Here is a 15710-nt window from a genome sequence, read left to right on the forward strand (position 1 = left end):
CACGTTGAATAACGACACAAAATGAATGACCCGATGGCTTCAAGTCAAAGGTCAGTTGACCTTTATTTGAGCAGGTCATATGATCACCGATCCAGGTGGGGGACTTGAAGAAGTCAAAGGAGGTCTTATCTTATGATGCCACAAAAGCAGACATCGATACAAAATGGTGACTTGCACTCTTTGGTGGCGCCGCTTATGTGTTCAAGTTGTTTGTTGATGCCATTCAATTGGAAAAGGAGTGGAAAAAGCCCTTAAAAAGCGTTACGGTATGTACAGGGCCACCTTGGCTGTACTGTGCTGGACGTACAGTACAGCGAGGCGGCCGCTTATCTTCTTAGTGGTCCAGCGCTTCTCCCTCCAGAAGCATTTGGATCTCTTTGGCGTCCAGCGTCTCATACCTGAGGAGGGCGTCGGCCAGCTTCTCGTGCTCCTTTTTGTACGTCTTCAGGAGGCTCTTGGCGCGCCCGTACGAGTCCTGCAAAAAACCCAACCGGCTTGATTCGGCAGCTTCGCAGCGACACCGGTCCGACTTTGGACGCAAATGAAAAGAAGGCAACATGTTTCACAGGCTCGTACCAAAAATTGCCCATCAAATATGAACATCGGCATTGCAATTCCAGCTCCAAAATCTTCCATTCCTTTCTCACAGAAAATCAAATCAAATCACGCTTCTGTGCTTTGTCAGGTTAACACGGTGTGAAGAAAGTGACGTTAAATCATCTGCACAATTTGTGTGGCTTGAAATTTCAAGCACTGGAATTTGAAATTCGAGCCCAAGCACAACACATTTGATGTTTTTGTTGTGGCAAAGGTACACACGCTCACACACACCTTTAACAACGACCGGACTTCCTGTTCGATGGCGGCCTGCGTCTGGGGACTCTGTTTGGACACGTCGCCGTAGGTCATGACTCCCAGCTGGAGGGAAACAAAATGTGGCGTTACATCATCACCATGGGAAAAAAAAAATGCTGACCGGCAAATTGACCTTGTCACTCATGCCGAAGCGGGTCACCATCAGATTAGCAATTTTGGTGGCCCCATCAAAGTCGTTGGCTGCGCCTGAAAGGGACCATTCAAATGAGACGTCCCTAAAAACGGAGCGGGCGGGCCGTGAAGCGCGCGGGATCCACCCGTGGTGATGTGGTCGTCTCCGAAGACGAGCTCCTCCGCCACTCGCCCGCCCATGCTGACGTCCATCTGGGCCAGCAACTGCGCCCTGGTCTCGCTCCAGCGCTCCTTTTCGGGGAGCAGGGACACCTGGAGGACCGCGACCGCGCGCCGGGCCAAGGCCAGGACACGTTGACAATGAGGGAAAAAAAGGGAAAAAAAAAGAAAAAGAAAAGATGTTGGCCATATTTGAAGACATCCAAAGCAAGATTTCCCATTGGTCGTAATGTGAACCCAATTGATGTGTTCAAGACAGCCACAAAAATTGACACATTTCTAGAGAATAGTGACAGATGAACCTCCAAAAACATTGTGGAAGACGAATGAAGTCGATACATGAAGATCATTTTGACCTTTCCAGTAATGTTCATTTTTTCTGCCATTTTTAAATTTAGTCCAGTTCCAATCACGCTTGTTAGTTTTGAACAGTCAGCCTCGTCCCGTTTTTGTTTAGTCCCATTTAGTCAACGATAAATCAAACATTTTAGTCTTTATTTTAGTCCAAGAAAACATTTTAGTCAGGAAAATCATTTTAGCCCTGTTTATTATTTTGTCGAATATGTATTTAAGTCGAGACGTAGACATTTTCAAACTCTGCTCAGAGTTCTTCCCTGAATGTTTTTTGCCAACGAAAGCGCACAAACGCATTCTTTGGCCAACAGTCACAGAAACTATTTTGTGCCTGTTTAGTGGCGTTGTTATTACAGTACAGCATACTGCTTGCTTTTATTTTGAAGGCGCGATTTTGGCTGGGATGCCTCCGCGCCTTTCGAAAGGCTTGCGATGCAGGCGCATGAACGATGGAAAGAGTGAAACTAATGATTGCAAAGGGAACGCGCGCATGTTTAGAACTGACGTGTCCGAGGGTGGACCCTCGCGGCATGATGGTGGCCTTGTTGATGGGCATGGCGTCCTTGGTGTAGTAAGCCACGATGGCGTGTCCCGACTCGTGATAGGCCGTGATGGTCTTGTTCTTCTTGTCAATCTGCACGCTCCTCCTCTCGGGGCCTGCAGTCAACAAAGTTGTTGTTGTTGTTGTTGTTGTTGTTGTTGCTAAGGGCCCCGTTTGCTCGCTCGCTCGCTCACCCATGAGGATCTTGTCCATGGCGAACTCCAGCTCCTTCATGGTGACCATCTGTTTCCCGTCCACCGCCGCCTTCAAGGCTGCCTGGTTGACCAGGTTTTCCAGCTCGGCCCCCGAGAAGCCCACCGTGCCTCGGGCGATCCTTTCGGGCTCCACCGCTGCCACGCAACAAAGAACCTTGTTACCAATAAAAACAGGCTTTTTTTGTTCTTCTTCTTCTTCTTCACAGGAGCACAACAGCGACTCATTCACTACAACAACAAATTTGTCTTCCGCAGTCAACTCATCCACTTGAAGGACTCTCCCACAAAACCTCAATGACATAACATTTCTGTGGTTCGACATCAAAATATTAAGAAATACAATTTCAATTCACCCATTCAACAAAAACTGCAGAGAGGCTGGATCAAAGAATATACGTCGCAGTGTTCATTTTGACAAGAAATGATCATTTAGTTTTAGTTCTAGACGTTTGACGGAAATTCATTCAAGTTTTAGTCATCAGTCGATATTATCCTGCAGCATACATTTCAACTTTTATACAGAAAACGATAACACCTATTTGTAACTGTAACATCACATTTAATACAACATATTTCAATGAAACATGTTGAACTGACAATAATATAACTTAGTTTTCACCTAAAAAAAAAAAAAGTGGAAAATTGCTGCTTGAGATTGATTTTATAGCTGCACAATGAATGTAAACATGTTTGACCATGAAATCAAAGTGCAGTGAACGATGAGCAGTTTGCGAGCGCTTCATTTCTCCAACCCAACGATTGGATTGTGTCAATTTTCCTCACTGTGTTGTTTTCATTTTGCTTTTAGTCATTGAGCAAATTGTCACTCAATTTTAGTTATAGTTATCGTCTCAATGAATGGCTTTTATTTTACTTTTGATTTCAGTTTCGTCTGAAAATAAAAAAAATTGTGCCGAAAATGATGACGATAGTACTTATCACTGATATGTAGCCATTCCAACTCTAATTCTAATGAAGATGAAGGACTGAATAGTCCAACAACTGGAAAAGCTCAATACAGGGCGGCCTCACATTGGAAAGGTTGCGGGTTGCTTCACTCGCTGCTTGCCTGGCTTTTCTCCGTGGGTCGTGTCCACATTCCAAAACCGTGCACGTTAACTTCACTGAGGAACGCTCCAAAAAACAACCTACCAGAGTCCACTTTGATCTTGGCCAGGTACCAGTTGAGGATCTCGGTCCGTCCCTTCACGTCGGGCCGAGGGACCGTCACCTGCATGTCGAACCTGCCCGGTCGCACCAGAGCGCTGAGGGCGAGCGCAAGATGATTAGCTAGCGACGGACGTTTGGGAAGGCCAGTCGGCGTAACGTACTTATCCAGAGCCTCGGCAAAGTTGGTAGCGCCGATGACGATCACGCCCTCGTTTGGCTTAAAGCTGCGTCGCAAACACAAAAGCAATCAATCAATCACAACGGATGCCATCGGAGGGGACATTTTGACAAAAGCACGCACGGAACAAGAAGACGATGCCACTGACCCGTCCATTTCAGCCAGCAGCTGGTTGATGGTTTGTCTGGCGTACGGATGCATGGGAGACTCCACCCTCTTGCCGCCGACGCCGTCCAGCTCGTCGATGAAGATGACGCAAGGCGCGTTGGCTTTGGCCTCCTCTGGAAATCAATGGAAAAGTCCCATAATAATCCCATCGATTAATCCACTCATAGCCCCACCCCCCACCCCACTAAGGTGAACCTGAGTTGAATTTATATGAATACTCATTTTTCCTTATCTTCTGCACAAATATGTGCATATTTGTGTAACAATTCATGAGTATTCATGTTATACAAACAGCAACAAAATTAGCCTATGCTAAACGATTAACAAGCGCAATGAGCATTAGCGCTGAAGAAATTCAAATCACTTTCTTACTTTGAGATACTTTTCGACTGTCTCATCTAGCAACCAGTACAAACATCATTCTTGTGATATTTTTGAAAAGGGAGATTGTTTTTTTTTTTGTTTTTTTTGCCAGTAGTTTCCCCCTCATCGGCAACCACTTGCGCTTTTTCCACCTGGCAGCACGCGTGACGCAACGCGCAGATCAATGTTCTTTCCCGGAGACTCACTGAACAGGTTCCGGATGCGGCTGGCGCCGACGCCCACAAACATCTCGTCAAACTCGGAGCCCGAGACGTAGTAAAAAGGCACGTCCGCCTCACCGGCGACCGCCCGGGCCAGCAGCGTCTTCCCGGTGCCGGGCGGCCCCACCAGCAGGACGCCTGCAGGGAGAGACGCCATTGTCAACAGAGCAGGGCAAGTGGAACAGGGTTAGTATACTTTTGCAATTTTTCATCTCGTTACTTTTGATTTAAAGTTTTGAGTTTTAAATGTAATTAGTTTTTGGGGTGGTTCTGTTTATAGTTATTAAAGAAATGCTTAGTTTTAGTTAGTTTCAGTATTATTTTTTTTGTTTTTTAAATGTGTATTGCTTGTGGGCAATATTCAAAAAAAACATGGGAGTGGCTTCATGTGAAGGTGCTTTTCTATTGGCTGCTGCTAGATGACACCACTTCTGTGTGACACACTTTCAAACGTCCTTATTCCAGCGGTTCATATCAAAATACATCATCAAGTTCAAATCACATTGAAAATCATCCCCAAAGGCACATGCATTTAATTCATGATAAGAAGACGAAAACGATTATAGTTAGTTTTGTAAACATAACATGCAGTTTCACTTAGCTTAGGTTTTTTTTTTTTTTTTTTTTTTTTTTTTTTTAAAAGCATTTTTATTTGTATTTTCTTTCGTTGTTAAAATTGTTTTTTGAATGTTAGTTTGAGTTTTTGCACTGCTTTTAGTGAACCTTGAAGTGGAAGAATACCTTTGGGCAGCTTGCCACCCAGAAGTGTGAATTTGTGGGGCTTCCTGAGGAATTGCACCACCTCCTGCAGCTCGTTCTTTGCCTCCTCCGCTCCTTTGACGTGCTCAAAGGTCACGTTCTTCATCTGGACGGGGTCGACGGCCGAGTGCAGGCCCGACGTGGCGCGGAACCTCACTACCGCAACACAAACATGCGCAATCGCATTACAAGACAACGATTCGGGCTGAAAATAATCCTCATTATTTTTGGATTGCGATTGAAAGCCTCATTCACAAAACACAATTTCCCAGTGAGTGCATAACTTACATTACATAACTACTCAACTTCAAAAATAACTTGAAAGACAAACACAGAAAATAAATGACAAAGTCAAATAATAACATGAATAAAATGAGCGCAATAATAAAAATGAAAAATGTCCATTGCTGTTGAACATGGGATGGATTGTGGAAGTGCACGCGCGGCCGTCGGATCATTTGCGAGGAGGAAAAGGCACCTTTACCGGAGAGAAAGGGCGACCCGGACAGACCATAAATGGCGAGCAGGACCAGCGCCAACAGGACCAGCCTGCTCCTCCTCAACGAATCTGCAAGCAGTTGGAACAAATCAAACGGGCAAGCGTGTCAGCGATGGCGTTTGCCGCGTCGGCCCGCCCGCCCGCCGCCTGCCTTGCGCCTTCCGCGTGAAGGCCTGCGATCGCACGAAGCCTTCGGAGAAGCCCAACTTGAAGGCCTCTTCTTGGTGGGGCGGAAGCTTCTCGCTCGTCGTCACTTGCCGCAATGACGACGGAGCGTCGGCTCCCTTCCCCCTCGTCAGCAAAGCCTGCAAGCAAACAAAACGCACGAAAAGGCCTCACGAGTTCTATTCTTGATGCAGTGCACTCACAATTACCCACAGTGCACTTTGGAAAGACGTCAACATCCATGCTTATTGATATCGACCACAATGCATTGAGAGTATGAACAAATAAAAAAATGAATCAAGAGCAAACATGAAGTATCTATGTACTATGGAAATAATGAATTCATTGTCGTTGAAAAGATGTCAAACAAATACATTTTGATGACAAATATATAGTCATTTGCATCATTTTAGTGAACTAAAACTAACGAAAAAACTAAACCTAACATTAAAAAAAAACAAAAAAACAAGTTGGTTAACAAAATAAAATAAAAACGAAAATGCTTTTTAAAACACAAAAGCTAACAAACTACATTTTATGTTGACAAAACTAACTATACTGTAATGATAGCCAAAATGTCCTTCATTTTGATGTCATTTTTCAGAGAAGCAAAGGTAAGCCAAATTGCGAGGTACGATGTGACCTTCATGAAAGCCGACGTGTAGGGATCCGACTGGGTCGGAACGTCGTCAGCAGACGCCGCCCGCCTGCTCTTGGTTCGGAAGGTCTTGAAGCCTCGACTGTGGAGCCACACTGAACGAACCAAGCACAACTCATGACATACCATAAAAATCTAATCAAAACACCGATGGCGCCGTCACCCGCGTTACCTACAGGGTGAAAAGTGAAGCTCGGCGCAAACATCTTGTAGAGGTCCGCGCTTTTGCCGGTGGAATACTGGCCAGCCAAAAAGGCTTCTGCGTGCAAATCCTGTGACAGACCAAAACATGTGCATCCTAAAAGACAGGAGAAGGTGGCCTGAGCAACCCTGACAACTGACCATGCTTGTTGTGAAAGAAGCTGTGAGTGGAAAGGTGACTGCTCCTCCACACCGACGATAAGGTGGGAGGTTCCTCCGAGGCCAGCGTGGGCAGCAACCTGTCCAGCAGCTCATCCAGGTGACCGCCTCCAATTTCGGACACAGCCAGATCCCAAACACTCCTGTTGGCCTACAACAAGACGGGGAAGGGAAACATGCATACATTTATTTATCCTTATGAAGCAAATGTCACTTTATGACACGCCCATTTATTTCACTGAAACCATTCACTTTATTTAAAAAAAAAAAAAAAGCAGAATTCGCACCTATAGAAAACTCCATTTCTTTTGTTTACATGCTTGGAGCATCAGCTGCTCTGCTGCAGCTAACTTGAGTGCCATCATGCACGTTGCGCTCATCAAATGACAAGCTCACCTCTTTGGCATGCGCAGTGTGCTCGGGGCTAAAGTCTTTGTGCAGGGTCTGCACCGACACTGTTGCCGTGTTCTTCGCTGAGTGGAGGGCACTGATGAGCTGGTTGAGGGGCACAACCGTCTGGTGGGGAGAACAAATCACATGACAACAACAACAACAATAACAACAATACTGTCTACAGTCAGTTTGCATTTATTTCAGTCTGTACATCAAACAAAACGTCAACACGAGATTTGAATGGACACTTTTTTAACTGCTTCATTTCTCTCTCTCTCTCTTTACACGAGGCATTTGTACTTGTATTGACACAATAAAGCTTTCACGCGACTCCGACCACGAATGGCAGTTGTGTAACCTTTTGATTGGCGCCTGTCATTTGACTTTACATTCCTGTCCATCCAGTGTCCAGCGTTCATTTTCCCTGTATGTGTAAACTTGACAGGTCCAAAAATGAAGTCCTACTCCGCATTTCACAACAACCGAAAGCGTGGTGACGTCAGCAATCCACAGCCCTGACGGTGACACATTCCTACCGGTAAATGCTACATTAGCCAAACATTAGCGGTCATAGATGCAAGAGTAACGACCCTGGCGAGTCGCGACCAAACACCACCGTACACAAGTGAATAATCCACCAAATAATTACTATGGAGGCGATCGAAATGGTAGTTACACGGCAATAGATGAAATGTTGAGCAATATTAGCTAGCTAACTAGCTAGCTAGCTAGCTAGCTAAAAATGAGCATATCACTGACCTGCTGTGGCTGAAACGACGACAGAGAAAACATTATGGCGGAATTAAACCACAAACGTAGAACGTAAATGTACGTGCCGAGGACAGCCCCTCTGTGTGCCTTCTAAAGGAACACGTAATACTAATCCCGAGTCAGTGCTTTTTCTTCTACACCACAACTTTCGGCTGCTTTTTGTAAACACCGAACCGACAACCCTTGCGGCATCCGCTGATAATGGAAAAGAACTACAAGATGACGTCACGCAAAAAAAATAAATAAAAAATACTGTATATATATATATATATATATATATATATATATATATATATATATATATATATATATATATATATATATATATATATATATATATATATATATATATATATATATATATATAAAACAACAATCCCAGTCGAATTTATGAACAGGCACATCCTTGTCTACCTCAATGAGGTCAGAGGACCCCGCGAGAACGCTGCTGAATTCAAATTTCAAAACAACGTTCAACTGTTAGGTCAACATGCAAGTGTTTATTTTAGGCTAGTTGGTGGCCATCGAGAGACACGATCGGGCGTAGGGAAAAATCCTAACACGATGGACTCGGCCGAAAAGGACAAACGTTCTCCCAATTCTCGAGCTCTGGTGTCGCTCAAGCTGCCGAAGATCGAAGATTTCGTGACGTTGAAACCAATCAGCCGCGGTGCTTTTGGCAAAGTTTACCTTGCACGGAAGAAATCCAACTCTCGATTATATGCCATCAAGGTGAGTGCATGTTTGCTTGTGCTGTTGTTGGAAAGGAATTTCAGAGAACGCTCGGCCGTTGCAGGCCATGAACAAAGCGGACATGGTGGATAAAAACATGACGGGCCAAATCAAGGCAGAGAGAGATGCGCTGGCTTTGAGCAAAAGTCCCTTCGTCGTGCACCTGTTTTATTCTCTCCAGACAGCCACCAAAATCTACCTGGTAACACCACTTAGGCACAGTCACGATCGCTTGAGAGGATTCTGTGAAGTCAGACTGACTTCTTCTTTTTTTTTTTTTTTTTTTTTTTTTTCCTCCTCGATGAAGGTGATGGAGTACCTCATCGGAGGAGATGTGAAGTCTCTCCTTCACATTTGTGGATATTTTGACCAGGACATGGCGATCAAGTACATCTCCGAGGTTGCCCTGGCTTTGGACTATCTCCACCGCCACGGCATCATCCACAGGTAGCGAACGAGCGTGAGGCAGGAATGTGCAGTGAACATTATTGCAACGTGTCAATTGTTGTTGTTGTTGTTCAAAATATATGTCTATCTTTAGGGACTTAAAGCCGGACAACATGCTCATTTCCAACGAGGGCCACATTAAGTTAACCGACTTTGGGCTTTCCAAGGTCAAGCTTGATCGAGGTAAGGCCCGCCCAACACTTTTTGACAGATATGAAAAGACAACCTGATATGGAAACCGGTTGATCGTGACAGACAGCCACTGAAATTATCAACAGATCAGATTCAAACAAACTATAATAATCATGTCAGAAAAATGAAATGTAACATGTAACCGAAATTTTGGCAAAAGAAGACTCAAAATGTAATTTTCCATACGAAAAAAAAATGCATCTGCCTGTCTCCTTTACTGTTATTTTTGTTTGTTTGTTTTTCCAGAACTGAAACTTACGGACATCCTGAACACGCCGTCGGTGACCAAAGCCACAAATTACTCGCGCACGCCGGGCCAAGTCATGTCCTTGATCAGCTCCATCGGTTTTGTGAGTCGACGTTTGTCGCGTTGTTTTGTCTGCGCGTTTGTCCACTCATCATCCCGTCCACAGCAGAACACGCCGGCGGCGGAAAACAAACGCCACTGCAGCACCTCGGCCGTCTCGTGTGGCAAAATGATGCGCAAGACCAACTTCCTGGGTTCGCCCGGCGTCAGCGCAAAGGAGACCATGAGCTCCCCGGCACACCACACATCCAAGAAAGGTGAGCGCAACCAAAGGCTAGTCCACATGGATCACCACAAAAATGCCACATGCCTGCCAATTGAGACAATAATGAATAAACAAACTTGTTTTGTTTTTTTTTTGGGGGGGGGGGGGGTTGTCACTTCCAACAACAAAGAAAAAAAGATTTCACCTCGTTGGCAGTTGGGAGTGACTCAAGAATTGTGCAGTGTCAAGGGGGAAAAAAATGGGAGGGGGCGAAGGTAAACAAAAGGGGGAAATAACCAAAAGAAGGGGGTAAAGGAAAAAGGGAAACATAGAAGTAAAAGAAAAAGAGCCGTGTGCAGTGCCAGTAAACGTGACGTGTCGACAGGGCCGTGTAGCTTCGTGTTCAGCCCGCACAAGATGGCCGCCGCCGTCAACCTGACCCCCGCGCTAATGAGAACCAGGAAACGCCTGGAGACCATGAGCGCCGGCAGCACCACCGACACCGACGGGGGCGGTGGCAGTGGCAGCCCCCTCTGGGACTTCCAGGAGGTCCGATTTTCATTCTTCTTTTGATAGGTTCCATGTTTTGATAGCAATAGAAGACAATATTGTGTGGGCATTGCAAAATGAGTCCAAAAGCAGTCAAACAACCGCGCTTGCTTCGCTCAAAATGGCTGCCAGTCAGTGAGTTAACAAATGTTTTTTTTTGTTGCCAATAAGGCTGTGAAAGAAGGCATTCGATATTTTTGCTAAATGTTCTTAAATAGGTGCTAAAAAGTCTTGAACGTAACTTGATGCTGTCCTTTCCTCTGCTCTTCAGAAGGAAAATGAGCCAAAAGATGTGAATGTGGCGCAAAGCGGCTGTCGTGGGACGGCGCCGTCGGTCAAGCGGCCCTTCTCGGACGTGCAGGTGAGCCCGGAGGCCGTGGCGAGTCGGGCCAAGAAGAGCGCCAAACCCTGCCAGAGCGCCGCCGTCGCTCACAGCGGCCTGACCGGAGCCTTCGCCGCCGTGGACATCGCCGTCCGCAAGCGCTCCAGTCCCGCCGCCGCCACCGTGGCCAAGAGCCTCTTTGCCCAAACGGACCCGGCGGCACCGCAGCTGCGCGACTTTGAGCGCGTGGACTTGTCGGGGTGCAGCTTCACCTCGCCGCTCGCCAGGTAACTCTTACGCATACCAACAAAAATCATTTGGCAAAATGAGCAAGTCACTGACAGCACCCCAAAAAGCTTCCTGGTGTCTGTCAGTGATAGATGAACCACTGACCTCCATATTTTGACGGGATAGGCGATTATAGCCCATGCAAGCCATCCAAGTCACAGGGCGGCCATCTTGTTACTCCCACCTCGCCAGCAGACTACTGTAGAAACAAACACGCTATCCGTACAGATGAGACATATACAACTCGTAGGCAGTTAGTAGAAGGCCAGAGGCTTTGTGGTCACTATTTTTAACAAGTTAAATAATAATAATAATAATAAGTGGAGACCCCCTTTTTCTTTATCGCTCAGTTCCTTTGACCCCAATATTAGATTTGGCAGAGGCATCTTTTGTTAAATTGCAGTTATAATTCCATCCATCCATTTTCTTGACCTCTTATTCCTCACAAGGGTCGCGGGGGGTGCTGGAGCCTATCCCAGCTGCCTTCGGGCAGTAGGTGGGGTACACACTGAACTGGTTGCTAGCCAATCGCAGCAGTTATAATTCTTTAATAAAAAATAAATATATATATATATATATATAGATGAGCGTGTATGAAGGTATCCGTAAGCCTCCAACCTAGCATGCGTCTGTCCGTCTCCCTCCGGAGTTTGGGTGTGGACTCGGACGTGTCGGCGATGGAGACGTCGCTGACGCCGGACTCCCCGTGGGCCGAGCGGCGGCGCGGCCGCTCGTCGGCGTCCCCGGGCGGGGGCGGGGCTTCCTTCCTGCGGCCCCGGAACGCGGTGGCCTTCCGCAGCTACTGCAGCTCCATCAACCGCTCCAACGCGTCGCGGCTCAGCGTCGGCTCCGCCTTGGACGCGTCCTCGCCCGCCGTCGGCCTGGCCACGCCCGTCCAGAGGAAGGCCAGCTCCGGAAGCTCGCTCTGCCAGGTGGGGGAACGTGCCCGTCCACCTGACATCTTTCCCTGCGTTCAGGTTGTATGTGCGTGTTTTCCTCTGCTTGTAGACTCCTCAGACCGCGTCCACCTCGCACACGCCCTTCCGCACGCCCAAGAGTGTGCGACGGGGACCGCTTCCCGTGGAGGGGGCGCCTATTTTCGGGACCCCTGACTACTTGGCCCCGGAGCTGCTTTTACGGATTCTGCATGGTAAGAGCAAATGCAGCTTAGTGGCATCGATTCTTGATCCCCTGCCAAGAAGGACTATTGTCAGTGCTGCAGATTACTCAAGCCCACCGATCTCTCTATATGACTGGTTAGCCGATATTGCTCCTCCCAAGAAACGTTTCTCACCATACAATCCGATACATTTACACCATCCAAATTGGAGAATATTTGAGACACCACTTAGTAGAAACAGCATCATTTATGCTGTTTTCAATGGATTCAAAATAAACAACTTACCTTATGTATAAATTAGACAGGAGGAAACTTGTATCGTTTTAATGAAAGAATTGCAACTGTAATTCAACAGACGATGCCTCTGCCAACTCTAATATTGGGGTCTAAGGAAGTGAGTGATTAAAAGAAAGAGCAGCACATTTGTTTTTTTGGAACTAAAAATAGATAGTGACCACCCTGGCACAAACCCCCCACCCCACCTCCGACCTTATTCAAACAGCCTCCGAGCTGTATACTGTAAGTCTCATCTGTACTGTACGTAGAGCATCTAGTTGAAACAGTAGTCTGCTGGGGAGCTGGGAGTGGCAAGATGGCCGCCCAGCGACTTCAACGGCTTGCACTGGCGGTCTATGGGCTACCCAGTCATATATTCAGGTCAGTGGTTTTGTCGTCTGTCAGTGCTGTACTGCCCCCAAGTGGCTAAGGCTTGCATAACAGCAGGCGCAGCACAATGTCGTGTACGTTGAAGCAAAAGTGTCGTGCTCATCTATCATTCCAAAAAATGTGATTGGGGCGCGTATTGTTGCTTTCACGGATCTCACACAACTTTTTGGTGAGTTTCAGGGAGGCGTCGGTGCGGTAAGTGTGCAAGTGGAAATGATGTTTGCATCAGCAGCAGCTGGCGTGCTAACACACTTTGGCTAATTGTGATTTCCGGGTGGTTGGCTAATTGTGATTTCCGGGTGGTTGCCTGGGCCGGACGCTAACAGCTCATTTGCAAGTGGATGCCATGTGGCGGGGGGGGGGGGGGGGGGCTGCGCACTTCAAACGGGGGCCATTTTGGATTTGATTGGACTGCTGCTGGCAAAATGCGATTGGGCTTGATGGCGGGCGGCCATTTTTCCTCTGGTTTTTCTTCCTTGCTGGACTTTCCAGACTGCATGGTGGACTGGTGGGCGCTGGGCGTGTGTCTGTTTGAGTTCCTGACCGGCGTGCCGCCCTTCAATGACGAGACGCCGCAACTGGTCTTCCAGAATATTCTCAATAGAGGTGACCCGAAAATACAAATCAAAACTGCATTTTGTACCCAACAAATTGCCACTCAAATGTTGTTTTGTTTTTGCAAAGACATCCCGTGGCCCGAAGGCGACGAGGAGCTGTCGGACGACGCCAGGAGCACGGTGGAAATCCTCCTGACCACCGACAAGACCAAGCGGGCCGGACTCAAAGGTCAAAACTACTTTTGCCATCCAAACAAAGTGAATGGAGGCCACTTCCTTTAGACAAACGTGGTGCTTTGGCGCCATCTTGGCGTGTTGAAGTTCATTCCTCAACTGACCTCAACATGGGCAGACATATTGCTTTGTGGCAACTTACTGTTGTGTCAATTTGGACAAAATATTTTTGGGGCGCCAAGGAAGAAAAATTAAGAGTCTCTTCTTTCATCAGGGAAAAAAAAAAAAAAAAGTATATTTCTATCTGTTTGTGTTTTGCAGCAATGATCATTAGAATGTAGCAAATTGTCAACATTATTCACAAAACTGTTTAAAACAGTGGGGAAAAGAGCTTGTTGCAACATGGCCCTGGTTGATCTCTTCTACTCTGCTGCCACCTGCTGGCCATATTTGTAGTAACTACAATTGCTTCAAGCATTCTCTTTAGTTCAGATGCTGCATCAAAAAGCCTTCTATATGCTCGAGCATAAAAACAACAAATACGTCTTTGGGAGCCTTGTAATATATCAAATATTACGTATTTCTATGTTTTTGCTAGCAAATGAGTTAATGTGTTCACGTCATGTACAATGAATACCTTTTTAAAAAGTCATTTTTCTACTTGCTGTCGGACGATAATGACATCACCTGTTTTCTGGGTTTGGTCAGCCAACAAAGCCATGATTGGTCATTACCTACTTCCCGAGCGCAGGTGATGTCATCATCAGTTGACAACAAGTAGAAAAATGACTTTTTCAAAAGGTATTCATTGCTCATGAAAACAATGATGTTCATTCTGGATAAAAGATTGAAACTCGTTCAATGAATCAAGTATCCGTTTAAGACGCAAGTTGCGCTTTCCGGCCATCCACGTCACAGCTGATGCAGATTTGGCCCCTCCCCCTCCCCACAGAGCTGAAGCGCCACCCGCTGTTGGAGGGCTGCGACTGGGACAACCTGGACAGGCAGCCCATGCCGTTCATCCCGCAGCCGGAGGACGAGACGGACACGTCCTACTTTGAGGCCCGCAACAACGCGCAGCGCATCGCCGTGTCCGCCTTCAGCTTATCGCCGCCGCCGCCGATGCCAACGAGTCACAACGCATCAGCGGCCAAACTGCAGTAAAGCGGCAACCGCAATCACCAACTGATGTGTGCAATCACTACTTTTTTTTTTTTTTGGGGATGACTTCTTCTGTCCGTCAGTTTGACGTACAACAAGTCTCGTTTGGCACTTCCTTTTCAACGACACTGCTGGCTGCTAATCACCTCGTCAATCTTTCTGTTATCGTTTGTCAATTGCTGCTTTTATTACCTTTGTTTCCCCTGAAAGAGAAAAGCAAATAAAATATATTTGGAACAAAATGATGTCCTTCTGCAGCATACGACGGCGTATTAGGGCCACCTAGAAATATTTCTTTTGAGGGCGGGTAAATATGGTGTAAAAGTCACTTGTAAAAAAATATATACATTGCAATCTTTAAAAGTTGTGATTTGTATCTGTAAAAAAAAAAAAATGTACGTGAAAAATTAAAAATCTGTACATTTAAAAAACAAATTCCAAAAAATGTACCCGTCGAAAGAAGTGTAAATTTGTATCTGTAAAAGTCATGAATTGTACCTGTAGAAATGACGTGTAGTCAACTAAGTCGCCACTAGGAGTCGCAAGTGTTTTTTTTTGTGTGTTTTTTCTGCTGCTGTCCAGTCACGTGGCTTTAGCACCAAATTTCTCGCTGCAGATGGTGCAGAAATAGGTCGCTTGCACGTGTCGTCACTTCCGCCTCGGATTTGTCGTCGTCGCCATGCTGGGTGGCCTCCATTTACGTCGTGATTCGGTCTAACACGTATCTATCACGTTTGTTGTCTGCTCTGCGTTTAAAATGGTACATTGTTGCTGCATCGTTGGCTGTTCGAACAAAGCCAAGGGGGAAAATGGTCGGTCTTTCTTCCGAATTCCGAAAATAATTAGGAACCAGGACCTGGAGACAGAGGAATTGTCAAAAAAAAAAAGGCAAGCGAAGTGGTTGACGAACATCTCCCGTTCGGACTTCGGAGAGAAGTCGTTACTTTGGGCTCGTGTGTGCAGCGATCACTTTGTGAGCGGTAAGTTTGTTTACCTTTTATAGTAATG

At 46.3% G+C, this 15710-nt stretch overlaps 2 protein-coding genes and 1 long non-coding RNA gene across 6 annotated transcripts; 1 reads left to right on the forward strand and 2 right to left on the reverse strand.

The window, feature by feature from the left end:
• Positions 1-38: 38 nt before the first annotated feature.
• Positions 39-8189, reverse strand: LOC144009104 (ATP-dependent zinc metalloprotease YME1L1-like). Of its 2 annotated transcripts, none has more exons than XM_077508614.1 (18): positions 7971-8189; positions 7215-7334; positions 6801-6969; positions 6635-6730; positions 6444-6553; positions 5787-5940; positions 5621-5704; positions 5119-5292; positions 4363-4515; positions 3774-3906; positions 3609-3671; positions 3430-3542; positions 2257-2412; positions 2027-2178; positions 1134-1260; positions 989-1062; positions 832-918; positions 39-475 (listed from the first exon to the last, which is right to left on the reverse strand). In XM_077508614.1, exons 1-18 carry the CDS (start codon positions 8001-8003, stop codon positions 335-337), a joined length of 2139 nt encoding a protein of 712 aa, XP_077364740.1. In that variant the 5' UTR covers positions 8004-8189; the 3' UTR covers positions 39-334. The 2 variants fall into 2 exon arrangements, with proteins under 2 accessions (XP_077364740.1, XP_077364739.1); XM_077508613.1 differs by having other exon boundaries at positions 5615-5704.
• A 195-nt stretch (positions 8190-8384) lies between these two features.
• Positions 8385-14944, forward strand: mastl (microtubule associated serine/threonine kinase-like). 3 transcript variants are annotated; one of them, XM_077508857.1, is made up of 13 exons: positions 8385-8714; positions 8779-8916; positions 9022-9161; positions 9256-9344; positions 9600-9703; positions 9767-9917; positions 10251-10414; positions 10686-11023; positions 11674-11956; positions 12033-12174; positions 13303-13416; positions 13495-13596; positions 14494-14944. In XM_077508857.1, exons 1-13 carry the CDS (start codon positions 8547-8549, stop codon positions 14703-14705), a joined length of 2145 nt encoding a protein of 714 aa, XP_077364983.1. In that variant the 5' UTR covers positions 8385-8546; the 3' UTR covers positions 14706-14944. The 3 variants fall into 3 exon arrangements, with proteins under 3 accessions (XP_077364983.1, XP_077364984.1, XP_077364985.1); XM_077508858.1 differs by having other exon boundaries at positions 9770-9917; XM_077508859.1 differs by lacking the exons at positions 13303-13416; positions 13495-13596; positions 14494-14944 and adding an exon at positions 12991-13164.
• On the reverse strand, positions 10157-13164 carry LOC144009257 (uncharacterized). Its single transcript, XR_013280880.1, has 3 exons — positions 11643-13164; positions 11130-11223; positions 10157-11029 (listed from the first exon to the last, which is right to left on the reverse strand). It is a non-coding gene; the product is annotated as an uncharacterized LOC144009257 (long non-coding RNA).
• Positions 14945-15710: the final 766 nt, after the last annotated feature.

The sequence above is a fragment of the Festucalex cinctus genome, chromosome 20 (assembly GCF_051991245.1).
Source record: "Festucalex cinctus isolate MCC-2025b chromosome 20, RoL_Fcin_1.0, whole genome shotgun sequence".
Taxonomy (NCBI): domain Eukaryota; kingdom Metazoa; phylum Chordata; class Actinopteri; order Syngnathiformes; family Syngnathidae; genus Festucalex; species Festucalex cinctus.